The 19,524-nt window shown below is 35.4% G+C and overlaps 1 protein-coding gene across 4 annotated transcripts in view; it reads right to left on the bottom strand.

The window, feature by feature from the left end:
* The window catches only part of CNKSR2 (connector enhancer of kinase suppressor of Ras 2), a 162,936-nt gene that overhangs the window by 99,676 nt on the left and 43,736 nt on the right, over nt 1-19,524 (bottom strand). For all 4 annotated transcript variants that reach the window (XM_063305167.1, XM_063305168.1, XM_063305169.1 and 1 more), the window contains exons 5-6: nt 13,033-13,074; nt 7,643-7,762 (exon numbers count right to left, since the gene is read on the bottom strand). In XM_063305167.1, coding sequence (XP_063161237.1) covers nt 7,643-7,762; nt 13,033-13,074 — 162 coding nt within the window. The remainder of the gene's footprint in view (nt 1-7,642; nt 7,763-13,032; nt 13,075-19,524) is intronic.

The following is a 19,524-nucleotide window of genomic DNA, read 5'->3' as shown; positions in this document are numbered from 1 at the left end:
CGGAGAGTATTGACTCTCCTGCTGATGGGGAGAGGAACACTAAAGGAAGGTATGGTAAAAATAACTTGGAAAAAAAAATTCCATGCATCATCTCACATACCTACACATATGCATAATCAGTGTCAACCTTCATTTGATACGCAAGACTCTAGAATGAAAAGTATGGACTCACCTTTAGTTTGATGAAAATGATTGACTGGATTTTCTTAATTTGGACCATTATTTAAAATCTGCTTTAAGAACCCTTCAATATGTCCCATAAACAATACTAATTCTTTTCTTTACTGAAACCCTGTCAAATTCTCCTCCTGAGGAAGTTCGCTTCACATATTCTTTATTCAGATTATCTCTGTTAAATGTATTCCTATAAAATAACCTTTGTCCCACTTTGATTCTAAGGTGTGTTTTTTTACTAGCTGTTCTTTGTGGGATTTTTAAAAAATTGTTATCTTTTTTTCTGTTCTGTCTTAACGTAACACAGTGATCTGACTCTTTTTTAACTTGAGACTGAGGAGTATCCATTAGAAGAAAGTGTCCTCTGTTCCATGTTTTCAGGAAGAAAACAGAAGAAAGCACAGTTCAAGTTTGCCAAGGGCATATGGCTTGTTAGCTTAAAATAAGTAAGATGGTGCATTCAGTCAAAATCTTTTGTCCTCCATATTATTTATACTATGGCCTCAAAGGTAAGGTTTGTTTGCTCTTGAATATAAACCTTGGAACTTATTTTCTATACATAAAAACTGCCATTTTCCTTATATATTTTTTTAAAAAATGTGTATTTAGTGAACCCTGCAACATGATTTTATAGAGTTCTTGCTGACAGAACTTCTTTTGATGCCTTATTTCTTGATAATTGCCCTGCATCAAGACTTGTTAGAGAATTTCTTTGTTTCCCCTCCTTTTAATAGGCTCTTGATTTGGAGCTACCCTTCTGTGTGTGTGGGGAGTGGGTGGATGTGTGTGCATGTGTGCGTGTGTTCTGTGTCTGTGAATGTTTGGTTATGAAGCTACTAGCCCTAGCTCTTTTGATGATGAACTCAGGATGGCAGCCAAATAAAGTAAATGCAATGCAATATGACTCCAAGATCTTTAAAATTTGCAGTGGAGGTTCTTCCTCCTCTTCTGTAGAAATGTTTTGTCGCTATTTTTAGAAAACAATTATTATTTTGTCATGTCAGTAGTACTTTTAACAGGAGATGGCCCACCTTAGGTAATAGAGCTTAGACATTAAATGATCCATTATTTATTTATCTTGCTGGGAGGAAACTAGAATGTCATGACTTTTGAGCCATTCTTTGCCAGATATTGAACTCCTGGAAAAAAATAATCCAGTTCTTGTCACTTTTAACACTTTTTTCAACTTTTCTATGTTGTTCCTTTCTGCCCACATATCACTGCATGCTGGCTGGTTTTTTAATGATCTGAGTGGACAAAGCCACAGTACTCTTGTAGATGTTTTCATATTTAGCTTTAAAATCTGTTTCATAGCAGCAGGGGGGTGGGGGTGTGCTTTTGTTTTGCATAAAATCATGTATGTAAAAGTGATAACATACAGTATGTATGTGCTCACATGCAGGCACATGCACAGAGACAATAAGGAGCTTCAAAGTTAATATTTTAAAAATCAGTCTTACAAAAACAATTATTACTGAAATAAACATACTGATTAAAATTAGAAGACTAAGGTACTTATTTTCAGAAACAGTACATCTAAATAACAAAATATTCAGAACTCTGAATAGGAAAATCTGAAAACCCAACCTAGTTAAATGAGATACAAACACACAAACACAGATTTTCAAAGAAATAAGAAATCCATCTTTTTTTTTTTAATAAATAGGCACAGTTTTATGTTGCTACCCAATGTTAATAAGAAAATTAATGGGGGAGGAGGGGAGAAAGAGAGAGAAAAATCAAGCAAACCAGGCTACTTAAGAGCAGACAACCTTAAGAGCAGTATGTTATACATATTAAAAGATAAATCTTCAAAATAAATTATATATATTCCCAAAATAGATCAAACCTTCAGATACACTGCATGTAACTGTAATGGCCTTAATTTTCTTATTAAATAATACTTCATTGAAATACTGAAATAACTTTTCAAACTTGTAGAAAATAATTTCCTTTTCTACTAAACAGAGTATTTTTCACTAAAAAGAAATGCCTTTGGGTGCTACATTTATGACATCTAAATTGAAATAAATTTCTAATATTTTGATTTATCAGATGCTACAAGACGTTGTGAAGACTTCAAAGATAATCTAGTACAAGTGTGTGTGATGCCATTTTAAACACATATTAAATCAGTTAATAAATTTTCTAAGTCAGTCAGCTAAACTATCTAAGAACAAATCTTTTCAGTAGGTGTTTACATTCTTTTGACATACTGTATTAATTATTTGACAAATTAACAAATTAACTTGAGACAGTGGAATTAGATATAGCACATCTACTCATTCTTCAGCAATTATATGGTAATCTAAAACATTCACCTAATTTTTTTATATTTGTGATGTTCCTTTTTGGTGGACTACTTACAGTACAAATGCTGAAAGCATCTTCTAATTTATATGCTTAATTCTCAATGTTCTTTCTGTTGTTAACTGACTTAAAATTAGTAATTATATAAATGGCAGGTTTTCTTAAGTAAGTCTAGTTTTTCAATACAAAAATACATACAGTAGAATCTCAGTTAACTGGAAGTCAAGCAACCGGCACTCTCAAGCAACTGGCACAAAAATGAAGAAATAATACATTAAATAAAATTTTAAATAAAATCAATTTTTAGCAGAAAGATGTTTAAACCTGGCGCGCCACGCTGATCCGATCCCCTCCAGCAGAAAGGCAAGCTCAAATCCACCTTTTTAAAGGTAAGCCCAAACCCACCCCTCTGCTAGAAAGAGACCAGATTGGCACAGCGCAGCGTGCCAAGCCCAAACCCACCCCCCGCCAGAAAGGGACCAGACCGGCACGGCACACCAAGCCCAAACCCACCCCTCTGCCAGAAAGGGATCGGCCAATCCCTCTCTAGCAGAAAGGCAAGTCCAAACATGGCATGCCTATTTTTAATAGTAACCTTCAAGCAACCAGAAACTACATTTATCCAGCATCTACCAATCCCCACAGGTGCCAGTTAACCAAGATTCCACTGTATACTTTTTCTGAGTTTTATTCCCTTCCTCCCCACTCCCATTTTTTTCTATTATACTCCCACATGCACACACCCATATGGTTCACCCATGTTACACCACTGTTGCATGAGCTGCACTGCTCCCAGTCTCTTTCCAGGAGCAATTCAAGGTGCTGGTTATAATCTTTAAAGCCTTACATCTGTGGAACCACCCCTTCCTGATTGTATCTGCCTGTTCTACCATGTTAGACAGGGTGACAGTGCAGCTTCAGGTTCTTTCCCTTAAATGGTGCCATCATTTATGTAGAAGCAAGCCTTTTCCATAGCAGTAAAGATAGTTCTGCTGTATGATTGGAGAAGGATGGCTGAAGTGCTAGATTTTGGTTTTATTGTTTCTATTGATTTTTTTTTAATTTTCATTGTTGTTGTGATCCACCCAAAGTTGTGTTTTAAGAGGGGTGGCCATATAAGTCTTTAAAACAAACAAACAAACAAACAGACCCAGTGTGTTCTGCAGACAGGCACACATCTCCTTTATGAAATACGCTTGTTCTAAATGATTACATCAATCATTTCAGTCTAGGTAAAGTTCTACAAACTTGATCACTTTTTATATCATAACAAAATATATTTTGTATATGTATAATTTTTATAGCATATTACTTTTATACTTCCAGAGAACAAATGTTTCACCCATATTGTTGTGAAACAAACACAGTACTTCCATAACATTCAAACTGAAAGAGGGAAAAACCTACAAAAAACTCTGCTTGAGATGAAGGTACCATAACGAAAAATAGAAAAGAATAAAATATTAAAATATATATTTTTAAGATTGCAAGAAAATCTCAAAAGACAAGCATAAAATTTTATAGAAATATAATATATCACATCAAATCAACTGCAGGAGAACCATATGTACATGCTTTTGTAAAATTCTTTATGGTAGAGTTTAGAGAAATGTGAAAAAGCTTAAACTAAAATTTACAAAAAATAGGAGTAACTATAAATATCAAACACACACACGCATCAACAAACACACACACACACACACACAAAGCTTTTATGACTGACTCTTCTAACCTTGCAAGGCACCATGTGTGGACCACAGGAAAGGATACCGGGGCAATTAGATAACCTTTTAGAGATGAGGTAGAAATCCCTTCATATCTAGGAGATTCAAAGTCCCACCCTACCCCACACTTCACCAGAAACTTTCACTGGAAGAAGATTTAGACCATGATTGCTCCTGATACTGATATCACCATTTCTCTGTCTGATCCTACAAACTGTTACTCATCAAAACAATATCTTTAGCCTTCTGAAAGTTCAATGCTGTACAACCTAACTGGTTTTACTAGTAATGAAATACTAGTATAATGAAATAATTAAATACTAGTATAATGAAATAACGAAAATAATCTTTTAAACATTTTTGAGATGTGCTTCAGAAGATATAAAACAGTTATCCATACCTAATTATCAAAATATATTACAATAATTTTGAAAAACAGTTAAATGATTTTGTCCTACAAGAGACTTGTTAAAATAAGTTAGAATATGACACTTAACACAACATTTTAAAAGGTACAAAACCAAAATTTAAGGCGTTTAAGTGTCAAAACAAAGAATATGTGTGTTTAGAGGCATGTGCACATGCAAATGAATCTGGCATGTATGTCCACACAAACTTCCTGAGATGGAAAGATTGCCCATCCATGACCTATAAAGTGGCTCAGCTGAAGTATGTAAAAACTAATTTGCTTTTGAAACTTTGCAAACCGTATTATTTCACACACATGAAAGTGAACAGGCAATTCACTGAATCAGTAAGCACTTGCTTTATCAACTAAACAAATAACATTCTTATTTTTAGAAGCAAACTGGAAGAAGCACAACACATTATAATTAAACCAGTGACACAAAACCTTCTCCTACAGATATTTGTATCTCTGCTCAGCTGATGGAAAATTTCTGTGAATTGATTACATACTGTATAAGGAATCTTGAAGATTCTCCACTCAATACTTCTATGACTATTTCTTAAAATTCTACAAGATCTAATACACTGCTTATGAATTCTTCAAACATTCATAGCTAATATACTGGCAATAGACATAGCACATTCAATACCAGTTCTTTTGGGCAAAAATATACAATTTATTTTTAATATATTAACTGGGTACATTAAATTAGTAAGTCCTAATTGTCAAGTTTTCCAACCTGGACTTTGCAGTAAATCTCATATCTCCTGGTACTTGACAGCTGAACCTGATTCCTCAACTTGACTTGGCAGAAGATATGGCTCAGCAAAATTAAAATCTTTATTGCAGAGAAGAATGAAGCCATACAAAACAGTTGCTTGCCAGGTAAAAGGTGCAATGACTTTGATAGGTTTGGTTTTAAAGTCACTGCTTCTTTCTTACCCATTAATGGATATGTGGTATGGCTCTTGGTAGCCTTGAAATGAATGGCTGTTGGACTTTATACAATGGCCATCTCTGGCCTGAAAACTACTGGTTCAGGCCTTAATCCTTACGCTGATACCACAATAATATTTGTAGGTATTATAGCAATAGAATAATATACTAAAAAATTGAAACCAAAGTGCATTTAATTCTTTTTTTACATGGCTTGAGCAATTTGTTCACTTCCTTTCTTGCTTTTGCCATTTATTATTTGATCCAAGTATAACGTCAGCTATAATATTAATTTCATTTGCCTTCATTTCTGCACTGTAATTCTTTCCTTATGTTAAGAAGTTTCATCCATATTCATTGCTGTATCTTCTTTACATTGTGTTTTCTTTGTAATTTATTTCTCTACTGTTATCAGAATTTCCAAGCTGACAACAGTATGATACATAACATTCAGATAAAACAAAACTCTATGTGAAGTTTCATTACACAGCTCCTTCGCTTGCACTTCCTATGTAAGAAATGCCAAAAGACACTTTAAAACCATCAAGTCTCAATAATTATAATAAAATTTGAATAATTATTCTTTCATTCTAATTATTTTTAACATCAAGCAGATTGTGTAAATGCCACTTTTAAAATATTTTTCATCACTAAGCTAATAAAAGATTAATATTACAACTCACTATTTGATTCCAAAATAACATGTTTCAGCAAGTAGGTAAAATAGTGACCACTGCTCAAAATAATTTACAGAATACATTTGGAAAAGAACATATGAGCTAATTAAAAAAAACAACTGAAAATCCATTCTGATTTTTTTTAACTTACAGAATTGGCTTTATTGTACTATATACAGTACAATCAAACCATTAGTAAGTGTACAGGGTGTACATTTCTGTACAGGGACAGCCTTAAAATCTAAACAAATAAATAGCAGAAAAGCTGTGACAGAAACTGGGGGGGAGGGGAGGGGAGGGGAACCTTTACAATTAAAAAGAAAATTTGGACATCTCTTAAAAAGCACTTCTGAAAAGAGAGACTTTTAAAGAAGATCTGAATTAGGAAAGCTGTACAAATATCCAGTGAAATTATGAAAGTACAAACATTTTTGTTCATGGGACATGGAATAAATTACAGACGGTGGAATAGAAAATGACTTTAATATACTATCACGACACTGACACAAATACAAGATTTAGAACAAGGTACTGCAGAATTGCACAGCAGAAGGCAGATTGGAGGTGAGGCTGAGTGCAAAAGGTATTGTCAAATTTAGAAAACAATGGTTTCAAAACTTAAAATATTTTTAAGTGAAACCAAAACATATCCAATAGAATTAGAAGTAAAGTGTTATTCTTTGTTTCATAACAAATTTACAGACTCAGCATAACTGTAAGGAAGTTAAAATCAACAATATTTGGGGAAAACAGTATCAATAATATCAATATATCTAGGATAAGCAAACTTGTAATAGCATCATTTATATAAAAAGGCATTTTCATAAATTAATTAGGATTATTTCTTCTAAATTAAAGTATTAGAACACCTCACAAGTGTTATAAAAACTGCAAGAAATATACAATAAAATTATATTAATTACTGAACATATTAACTTTGAAGAAATCTCATAAATTTCAGTGAAACTGTTATTCCATTCCATGCTTCAATGCTTGTATGGCAGCATACAATGGGATGCAGAGTTGTAAGCTTACTTCTTAACATGATCAGGATCATGGTAACAATCAATTCCTATATTCTGTAAACTTTAATTAAATGTTCTCCATAAATTATTAATATATTATCAGTCAGACACACAATAAAGCTTACAGTATTCCATAATTTAAACTTGAAAACCAATTCTAGAAAACTGCAGAATACAATCCACTACAGTACCTTAAGGATAGTTTTAATTGGTACTATTTCCTTGAGGATTTTATAAAATTACTAACATGAAATACTGACTATGGTGTAACTGACTGCATCATACAGATCTGCAATAAATGGCCTAGATACACCAAACAAGCATTTTATTCAGAAAATGTATTTCTTCCCTCCTGGATAAAGTTTTGATTAACTGTGTACACCTTACCAGCCCCTCACTTGGCTTGATGTTTGCTAGCTGGATCACTTCCAGATGAGCAGATTGAGACACGAGGGGATCAGATGAAAGTGAGATTATATGATCACAGACACTAGATAGAGTCTTACACTAGAAATAAAAAACAAGTACATTAACCAAGGAACTTTAAACCTTACACAGCAAACCAAGGGCAAAACATTTAAAAATACAATTTTACTCCCTTATAAGATTTCAGTTATGATAAAACAATTGGTTGGATAAAAAAATTCAAGAGGAGAAAGAAACTTAAAGATTCACGATTTCTCTCTCACTGTGTTTCTTGTGGACATTAGAAGATATACAGCTGATGAATACACATACGCTTTTTTTTTTACAACCATAATAACAAACAAATGCAATCCAGATTTTTGCTATAGATACTATATATTATATGACATAAATACTATATAACAGGGCTTTTCAACCAGGGTTCTGTGGAACCCTAGGGTTCTATGAAAGGTCACTAGGGGTTCCCTAGGAGATCATGATTTATTTAAAAAAATTATTTCAAATTCAGGCAACTTCACGTTAAAGAGGTAAGTTTCATTCTTTATTTTTAGTTTGAGAATACTGTTAATGCATATATACAGGCCTACACATGAAACAAATATAATGAACTTCTGGCCTATATTTGAGTCTGAATATGCAGGGGTTCCCTGAGGCCTGAAAAATATTTCAAGGGCTCCTCCAGGGTCAAAAGATTGAGAAAGGCTGCTGTATATTATTTAATAACCCATTGTCAGATTGGTAACGCTAAAGATAGATTGTAATTCAACAGTGGACCACATTGAAAATTAATTTGTAATCATGGAAAAGTGAATATATTCTCACAATTCAAATGCAGCATGCTAGTATCTGCATGTCTGCTTATTGATTTGTGCAAATTCATAAAAAACTGTTTCCTGAAAGCTATTAAGTGAAAATTCAGCTAAATAAAATAAGATACAAATATTCCCCAACATCCCTTCACTTTGCCAGATAATTGAACAGTTTAAATTTCTTACCTAATAATCTCATTTTTAGTTTTAATATACAAGCTGACAAGCATGCACTCATAAGTTACTCCTTTGAATTGCTTGCTCTAAAATTAAATTAATCTTTCTTAATAATTTTATAAACATTAACCAAAATGTCACTTATGTTGTCACTATTTGCATGAATTTGGTTTATCCTACGAAGAATAAAACTGATCAACTCTAATTCTACTATTTTTTTTAGCATATACTTCTATGAACTAAGTATCTCCTTAAAGTAAACAACTACACCTGACATAAATAGCTACCCAATACTTAGAATGAATTCAAAGCCCACCAGGTTAGTGAAGACTGGCCTAGTAGAGGTTCTCTGTTCTTCGAAGTATTTGAAGTATGTGTTTCCATTCGAAGCGAATATTGAAGTATGTGTTTCCTTAGATTTCTCAGAAATGTTTTTTATTCTTTAAAATTAGTTTTTCAGAGCAAGACTAAGAAGAATTGTTAGGGACAGCCTTGATCAAGATGATGGCACAGATCTGTTCCTTCTCTCCATTGTCTTTGGAGATACTGTTTCTCTATATTATTATGAAGCCACTGTTTGAAAGATTTGATTATTTGAGATGGAACATTATCAGCATTCTGTCTCTCATTTCTGCCCTCTTATTCTATGAAGAAAAACAATTGTAGTAATATTGATGGTGAGTGGAATAAATGGTGATTTTTTTTTAATCAAAAAGATTGCCACAGTGGCACTGGAAGAGAGCCATTGCTTTGGTACAGAAATTCCATTCAGGCTTGGATGAAGTAGTCAGTCAAGAAATGACGTCTCCTGGTACATGGATGGCTACAGTAAAAATTGAATACTGGATGCTATATCTACAATATGCTGTTCAAAAGTGGTTGGAATTGATGTCTCTTTGCTTGTTAGTATACCAGCATTAGTATACTGTAGCACTGTCTGATGCTATCTGGATTATTTGGCCTTGAAGGAGGCCCTTGAAGGCTAAATCACCTTCCAAAATTTTAGTAGCTCCAGTTTGTTCATATGCCACAACATTGTTGATGGAGAACAAGTTCCTCTTTGGATACAAAGAAATTGAAGTTTCACTCTCCACCTGATGGAGATGCTGGTGGTAAGGGCCTCTACTATGAATAGAGGCCTCTATTATAATGATACTTTCAGTGATAATGCATAGAACTAGCTAACAGAGGTGGGATTCCCAGTTGCATGAAGGGACAGAATAGCAGGATCATCTTGGGGTGGGGGTGCATGAAGGGGAAAGTAAATGAAAAGATATTGTGATTGTATGTGGCTTAACAGTTGAAGAAAGATATGGGCCTTCACTTATATTCTGAAGGATGCTGTCTGTATGATGTCCACAACGTAGACCAATGTTTCTCAACCTTGGCACTTTAAGATGTGTGGACTGGCTGGGGCATTCTAGGAGTTTAAGTCCACATGTCTTAAAGTTGCCAAGGCTGAGAAACACTGACATAGACACTTGCTGCAGGAAAAAAGAAAAAAAGAAACAGAAAGAACCTGTGGCCTTCGACAAGATTGCACCTGAGTGGCCTCACCCTGTCTAATGATTCAGAGGTGCTAGACAACTGTTTGTGGAAGGTAAAAAGCATATCAGACAAACACAGGTAAGAGTTCATATTCAGATCTACATGGCAATAAGAACAGCAAAGTCAATGTCTTCTGCTCTTATTGCATCTACAGAATGCCACCTAGCAGTCCTTTTTAAAGTGACTTATACCATATTAATAAAGGATGGGTTGGAAGACCGTATGTCAGGCCACTGTGAAAAAGTTTCTAAACATCTGGAGGATAAATTTAATCAGATCCATTCAGAGCTGAATACTTGATGGCCTAGTCCTGATGAGGTGACAAACACCATGTCCTGCAAGGTTATCTACATGGGTTTAAACCTGTTGACCTCTGAAAAAGTAGACAGGATTTTCTATGGCATCAGGTCTGCCACCTGTAGTCTAGATCTCTGCCCTCTTGGCTGGTGAAATCTACTAGACAGATGGAGGAAGTGTCAGGATAGTGATAAGCACATCCTTAAGAGTGCACGTTGTTGTCTGCCTTGAAGGAGGCAGTGGTATGCCCCATCCTCAAGAAGCTATTATTTGACCCAGGAACGTTGGATAGCTATGTGGACATACCTGATTCCTGTAGCATGGATATTAAGCCTGGATAACCAGTCTCCAACTTTTCCTTCCTTGCAACTGCAGAGAGTTGTGGAAGAAATTAATTATCTGGACCCATTTCAGTTTGGTTTCAGGCCCAGGCACAGCAGTGAGTTAATATTGATAGTGGATAAGTACTGGTGAAACCAGGGTAGGGATATGATTCCCCTAATGTTTCTTGATCTCTCAACAGCCTTTAGTGTCATTGATCATAATATTCTTTGGGACTGCCTCTGAGGGGAAGAAGTGGAAGCCCTGTTTTGCAATGATTCTTCTCATTCCTAAAGATGTGATTCCAGTTTAAACCTTAGGTGCCTTGATTGTTGGGTGCTGCACCTCTCAACATTCTTTCTATTCCTTCTCAGCATCTACAGGAAACTGCCCGGTGAGGTCATTAGTTATACATGGGATTAAGTATCTGTATATTGATAATATTTTAATCTTGACCTAGGCCAAACAAATCATGCCATCAAAGTGCTATTCAAGTGCATGGGAGCTGTTAGATTATCTGTGTGGAAGGAGAGGCTTTGGATTCAGAAGCCATACGATTCTAGAAAAAAATGCCATCATTAGTTGTGTAAGGGTTGCTCTTCCATATACGGAACTGACATGTAACTTGAAGGTCCTCCTGCTCAATGAACAGGTGGGAAAGATAGTTGGAAGGACTTTTGCACAACTTGTGTACCAATTACAATTCCTGGAACAGGAAGATCTTCTCACAATCATTCATGCTTTAGTCACCTCTTGACTGGACTACTGCAATGAATCATACATAGGGTTGCCCTTGAAGAACTTTTGGTAGCTACTTTGGTCCAGAATGCAGCAGGCACAACCCAATGAGTCCCTATAAAACTGCTATTCATACACATTTCTGGTTGCTACTGGCTACCAGTTGCAATTCAAGATGCTGGTTGCCATCTTTAAAACCTTCCATGGCTCGGGGCCTGGATATCTGCAAGACCATCAACTCTCAATAGTATCTGCCCATCCAGTAAGAACTGGAAGAGTAGGATTTTGTGTCACCCAGGAAATGCCATCTCAAGGAACCACAGAAATGAGTCTTCTCAATCACTGTTCTGATCTGTGGAACATTATTCCCACAGACATCTGAATGACACCTTCCAAGAATTCATAGAAAGGCCATTAAAATGTGGTTATTCCAGCAGTTTTGGTAGCTGGAATACTATAAGCTTGTTCCCTTGGCAATGGAAGGTTTCTTAATGGTTTTGACTGAATTAATTAGGTAGTTTCTGGTGCTGTCAATGTTATTATATTTTGATATGTTTCGAATTTTACTGTACTGTGTAGCCTGACTTACAGAAGTGGCATGTATGTGTCATTTGTAATTGGCCTATTAGCCCATGAAAATCAATTAATTAATTAAAAATAAAGGGAGCTCCCTTGGTAGTATCAATTGTTACCCACCACCAGGATAATTTGTGAAGGAACAAGAGAAAACTTCTAACAGCTGACCTAATCAAGTAAAAGGAGAAGCATTTGTAAAAGCACACATCCCCAGTAAGAGCGAATAGGGAAATGAAAATAGCTTGCAGGCAAACACACATACTACAGTAGCTGCCATACATCTAAACAAATTTCCAAATGCTGTAGATGGAGCATTAGAATGTAGCATTAGAATGTAAAACTGATCTCATAGATCATTAGATGAACCACAGTTCTTGCTGTAGAAAAGAATAACAATTGATACCAGCCTTAAAGTAAAACAGCTTCAAAATGTAGTTAAGATGACAAGGATCGGGACTAGGTTTAGGGCCACATTCTTCTTAGGAATAGTAAAATAACACATCATCTTGGGTAGGTCACACCATCCAGTTTTGATATAGTGTTGGTGTGACACTGGAAAGATTGGTAAGGAGGAATTGGCTAGTGGTGTGTACCCTGTTCTCTTAGATGCATGGTACATAGAACTCAACATGATTTTATATTTTTACAATATATAATAATTCAGTATGTAGTGCAGAATTGCACAAGCATTTATTTTATTCACTAAAGATCATACTTGGGTCATAGTTTGTTTTGCCCTATCCTTGGTGAAACACCTGTGTATAGGATGCATAGGCCTAAGTAGGCTGTAGGGATGACCCATGAACTTTTGACTACATAAGAATTAACATTTAGATAACTGAGTACACTATTAATATCTATGATGATGCAATAAATGCTACTTACCACGTGCAGAATTTTGTTCTCAGTTTCATATACTGTGCAGTCCTATAAATATAAGATGAACTGAAATTAATTAAATTAAATTAAACATTTAGGGGGAAATGGTTACTTTTTAATACTTCAATAATGTAATGATTATATAAGCAAAAAAAAAATGAAACGTGTAGTCAGTCATTTGGAGACAAGAAGTATCAGTCCCTTCCTTTGACAGCCATAACTATAAATTTATATTGCCCATAACCATAGTCCATTATTTACATCCCCCCCACCTCCCTCCACATTTTTAAAGAAATTATTTGCTGTATATGGTCAGCTTACTTAATAAAGAGAGGTCCTTATTGTTCCCACTCTGCATTTCATCAACCATTTTTCCTCTACAGATGTTTATTAAACCGAGCTGGTCTGTTTCAGCCCATCTATCTTAATTTGTTAGAGAATCTATGTTTCACACAGAGAAACATGATTTGTATATTGCACTAAAATATGCTTCCCATATTAAATTTCAATAGTATACATTAAAGTAAATATCAGAAGTTTAACTTTTTACCTTTGTATATTGTAACAATACTAAATATATATACACTTCATGAAATATGACTTAAATGTAATACATGAACTAAAGGAATATAATGTAAACTAAAACATGAACTAAGTTAATATAATACATGAATTAAACTAATATATGAACTTATTACATACAAAATGAGTACAGACATCCCAACTCTATTCATTCTGCACCACAAATGATAAAATAAGTAGAGATGTATATAGTCATGCCAATAAACTTCTATTTAAATTTAGATTAATGGAAGGCAAGCAGCTTGCTTTAATAATATAATCACTGAATATTTTTAATAAATTATGAATATTTTTATAAGCTAAAACAATATATTTATATCTTATTTAATAAATAATATATATAACAGTAACATTTCTCCATTTAGGTCTTTTAAATATCATTAATATAACATTTACCATGGGATATTGTAGAATAAATTGTTTTATATACGAATATCTGAAAATAATCAAAATTCAGTGTTAATTTACAACTGCTATATGATTCGCTGAAACTTAAATAACCAAAGTTCCCTTAATTTTCTACTGAAATCTGATTATTAAAGCCTATTCTAAAGCAAGAACAAAAAATATTCATGTACTGTACATATACGTATTTTCTAAATAACTGGAACAGAAAATAATCCCAAAAGCACAAGAAAGCACAAGAAAAGGGAGAGAGGAAAATAAACATTTCCCATTTTCCACAGAGTGCCTGTTCTGAATTTGAAACAATTTGGAGTCTGGAAATTCCTATACTTTTAAGAAGCATCTTGTCCTAATGCTTGTGGTAGAAATAATGGAATTAAGCCAGCTGCCAAAGTCCTATTCATAATGATTTTCTTCACTTCTAAGTAGCATGAGCACAGATCTAAGAGCAAAGTACGAAGCATTTCAATGGGAGAGGCCTTTTCACCTCATGGATAGGACTAAAGGCCCTGCAACCTATTGACCTCTATTCATCCTATTTTCAATGCAGCTTAGTATTTTTTTTCCTTAACATTAAATTTTATTCAAACTGACAAAAAATAGCTCCTTAACTCTTCTTTTAAAAGCATCAAGATGCTTCACTAATCTAACACTCATCATTGCATAGATCATTATAAATATTTTATAGTTATAGCTTACAATTTTGAAATATTTTAGTCAAAAGCACTGAATGTTCTTAACACTTTCGCATAAAAAATCTCTTTCTTTCTGTCTCTCCCTCTGTCTGTCTCTGTTTCTCTCTCTCTCACACACACACACACATATCCATTGTTAAAAGTTTCCATAAATAAGGAAAATGGATTTATAGAAGAAAAAAAGTAAGCCAACTGTCACCCACATTCAAGCTGAACTGCTCCCACACATCATGCTTATCATCATAAATGAGAAACAATGATGTGATTCTTTTCCTAGCTAGAACTGAATTAACCCACTCATAATTATTCCATATAAATTCTTCTACCAGATAAATTTTAACTGACCAGATAATTTAACTGAGCACAATAATGAAATAGTGCATTTGATTTAAATAGCATTGTAACTGCTTTAAAGCAGTAATACTCTGCAAAAATATAAGATTAAAATATATAAAGCTTTTTCTTTTCTGTGGCTTATTTGCACCTAGCATTAGAAAGAGTGAAATGAATTTGATTCTATCAACTATGTGATACTGATAAAAATGTTTTATCTTTTGCTAAAATCCAAAGCAGTTTTTGTATTCCTAAGCATGTGAATTTAAAATCTTCCCGTCCCATCTTTACTTTAAAATGTTGTTCTTTTTTTGACGTTGACCTGTAAGGCTCCTTTGTGCAAAAGGTTTTTTGCCATCGCGCAGCAGCCTTACCTCCTCCACTGCCTGGGCCACGCAGCTCATGCAGCATGCCCTGCCCACCACTCCACCTGTTTCACGCCCTCCTGCTGGCACCAGTGCAGGTACTGGAAAATGCATGGAAAGGCCAGGAAGGGGCAGGGATGGCCAGGTTACTCTTTTGCCCCCACCCCTCTCTAACATTCTCTAGCACTTTCCAGCAACTTTCAACTCAGGGAGTAGAAGTTGAATTAATCCATCCCTCTTCCCCTTTTCATCTATGCTGCTTCTACAACACCTGTCTGGTGCCCCGGTGTCATGGCACCTTTGTGCAGCGCACAACTTGCACATCTACTTGCAGCAGCCCTGCTTTTTTTTTAGTCTCAGTCAATAACTGTTGATGCCTTTTTCTATCTCCCAAGCTTCTTTGTCAACATTCAACCATTGCTCAAACCATTTATCATAATAAATAGTTTTCTGCCTGAGAATTAACTTCTAGTCCATGCTGGTGAAGAAACCAGACAACTCTAGTAAAAACTGCCAAGGTCTAGAAATTTTCATATTGATCCATTATAAAAACAGATAATAAACAAATCGTAAATCTATGATTATTCAAGGATAATATGGTGATGACACTAATGGAAGAGGAGGTGAAGGAACAATTCCTCTAAGGTCTTTGTTCATTTTGCTACAAACAAAGCATGGCTTTTTCTTTTGTATTCTTCTGGAAGAGATGATCCAGTAAGCAACTTTTCCATGCAAGAATTTCATTTCTTGCATTCATCAATTATTTCAGAAAGCAATAACAGCTTTAGACTACAAATAAAAGGTTGGAATAAAATTGCATTTTCCCTAGAATACAGTTTCGTTTCTTACTTATAATTAGCAAGTACTGTCCTAATTTTAATAGAGATTAGAAATGAAGAATGGTACTGTTATTTTGGAAACCCATGAAAAGGCTGAAATTGTTTGGCAGTTTAAAACTACTATGAATCTTTTTTCAAAAATGAACAAAACTAGACGGATTGTATCATATCACATTTTTATAGACATTTATATTTGATAGAATATTAGTCATGATAATGCAAACTAATAAGATTGTTTTTAAATTTGATTAAGGGACTCATTTACATGGTGATCTAATCATATTTTAACATTTAATTGGAACCTGTAAATTCAAACTTAAAATTCTTTTAAATCAGATGGCTCATATTTTAAGGCTAAGGCTAATGTGTATATCTTTATAGAGTTGTATCTTGTACTGGTAATAAAATTGAACTGAACAGACAGATTGTATGCATCTTAGACCACTTGTGGTCAACATCAGAAATGAAAACACAAATGTGCCAGAATGAGGAAGTAGTATAATTAAGTTGGCTCATAATTTATAAATAAGCTGTAGCAAAGAACACAAAATGCCCCGAAGAAAACACTTTCTTTGAAGTTATTTAAGAATCTGTATCGAAGAATGACAGTATTTGTGGAAAAGAACTATCTTCCCTCTATATTAAATGAAGATATTCCATTTTTATCTACAGACGTAAGAGATTACATGAATTCTTTTCCCAAAATTTTGCTTTCTAAAATATTTCACTGAATTTACTGTTATATTAAAAAAAATCTATTAGATAGTTTACAAATGACATATGCAGGCATATTTTTAAGGTTTAGTAGCCTCCCCTCCCCAAAAATCTATGCATCTGGAAAAATGAAATAAACAGAAACTTTATTTCAGTCATCGACCAATAAAAATAGATTCTAAAAAACAAACAAAATAAAATTATCCCCTAATATCAGTTACTGTTGGCAACCATTTGTGGGTGTAGCTTACACATAATGTAGCAGAATTTTGCTACTTTTAGAGAAATAAATTTATCTTGGTTAACAGATAATGTAATTAAAAATGATCAGAGTGCCCTGGAAATCTAAATAGAAGGGGGGTAATCAGAGAGAATAATAAAAGAATGGTTTCAAAAGCTGCACTTGAATCAAAACAAAAATCCTATGCCATGTACAGTATATATAAGAAAAGTGTATAACTTTGTTTTTATTTAATATTATGTTCATTAAAAATTAAATATTTGTGTAAAATGCATTTGTCTGTTCCTGCAGATAATGGTACAAGCAAGAATCTCAGAAAAGCAAAAGTTAAAAGTTCTAACTGAAAATGTGTTAATTAAATTAAATTTCCACTGCATACTGGCCTAAAGTAGTGCTTTGAGCATGCATTGTGATACACCACTCCTGCAGTATGGAGCACTTTCTTGACGAACAGACCAGGGTTCTCCAGTCTCAAGATAGATGTGCAAGTGAAATAAATAGCTATAAGGATGTGAACCAAAGAAAACAGATCCTTGCAAAAGGTAGAACAAGAACCAGGAATAATAGCCAGATGATGTTTCACAAACAAAATTAGGCATATTTAAGCCACAGAGTGACTAGCATAATGAAAAACTGGAATTTGTTTCTATATAATTAGCAACAATTACCTATTCTACCTACTCTATATTCTAGTTGGATTTCAAACCCCATATTACCAGAGCAGAAGTATAACACACCTGGAAAGATCAACATGAAGAAGCATCTTGTAGCCTTGGATAATATGTGCTAGTAATTCTACAAATTATTAAAATGTCACAGTTCCCAACCTCAAAGCCTTCATAACCAGTTTAGTAAAGTTGATTATGGTCATGATAATAAAAGTGTAGGTAATAACAATATAAATCATAAAAGAAATGAACAATATAAAAACTTACAAATAAGTGCTAAAAATACAAAACGTTCCCATGGTGCAATAAACCTAAATCATATACAAGTAGTCCTTGAGCTACGACAGTAATTGGGACCAGAATTTCTGTCGCTAAGCAATGTGGTCATAAATCGTGATGTCATCACGAAGTGATGGCAATCCCAGCATTCCCCATTGTCATTGTTAGCCAAATCCCACCAGTCATTAGGTGAGGACCCACCCCAAGCCACTAATGGCTGGGTGCTTCCTAGCCCCAAGCTTAAGTTAGGTAAAGGACTGCCTCCTCTTCAACAACCCCCACCTGCCCATCTCCCCCCCGTCTCTGCCCATTTGGCCACCTTGAACTTCTCTGCCTCTGCTGGCCCTTCCACCACGCACTCATTGGCCCTGCTGTCTGGCCAGCCTGGCCACCCTGCACTCACTAGCCCTGCCGCACCTGCCACCCTGCGCTCACTGGTCCTGCTGCCCTGCTGGCCCCAGCTGATCATCTGTCAGAACCAAGCTTGCCTCTGACTCGGAAAGTGAAACTATCCGAAACTAGGAGGAATTGGAAATTTACTGAGCTGGAATCAGAGAAACGAAACTCCAGCATGACTCAGCAGACAGGAAGCATCCACAGCGCTGATTGGGCGAAATCTGGAGAGAGATTTGAATATGCCAATCAGTACGCGCCTGTCCTAACAGCCAGGAACCACGCTGAGACAAGGAATAGGTCTCTAGTGTTTTATTACTGCTACATAACAGAAAATCCTAACAAACTGAAGAAGTGTGGGAAAAACCCAGACATATAAACCCCAAAGACTAAGGCGGGCCCGATCTGTGTCTCTTTGAATGGCCACCTAATTCTTCAGTACTACGCATGCGCTTTACAGCCTGGATGGGAGCCCCCTGCTCGCCATCCTCACTCATGACAGCGCCAGAGATGGGCTGAAAAGCACACGAAGGAGAAGTCAGCCCAATTGGCTACAGGAGACTCCAAGCAGGCCAAAGATTGGGATAAATGGCAGCCGCATGGACAGCGAGCTGCTGGAGACAACCAATCCTCTAAGCCTGCAGCTTCAGGAGAAGAATCCTTACCGGCATCGGAGATGGCGTCTGTTGCCTAAGAGGAACCATGCCTTTGTTTCGCTCTGAAGAGGACTTGCATCCTGCTTCTGCTGCCATCGACGACCCTTTGCTCACCGAGCTCAGCCAGTTTCCGGTCTTGCTCCAAATCTCCAGTCCAGAATACCCAGCTTAATTCAAGGCTGCCAGCCAAGTCCAGTCTTGTTCCCAGTTTCCAGCCCTGCTCCAAATCTCTAGTTCAGAGAATCCAGCCGAGTCCAGGGCTTCCAGCCAAGTCCAGCCATGTTCCAAGTCTTCAGTCTCGAGAATCCAGCCTAGTTAGAGGCTTGCA

The sequence above is a fragment of the Candoia aspera genome, chromosome 5, assembly GCF_035149785.1.
Source record: "Candoia aspera isolate rCanAsp1 chromosome 5, rCanAsp1.hap2, whole genome shotgun sequence".
NCBI lineage: Eukaryota > Metazoa > Chordata > Lepidosauria > Squamata > Boidae > Candoia > Candoia aspera.
Note: the sequence above shows the minus strand (reverse complement) of the source record. Positions and strands in the feature narration are given on the sequence as shown.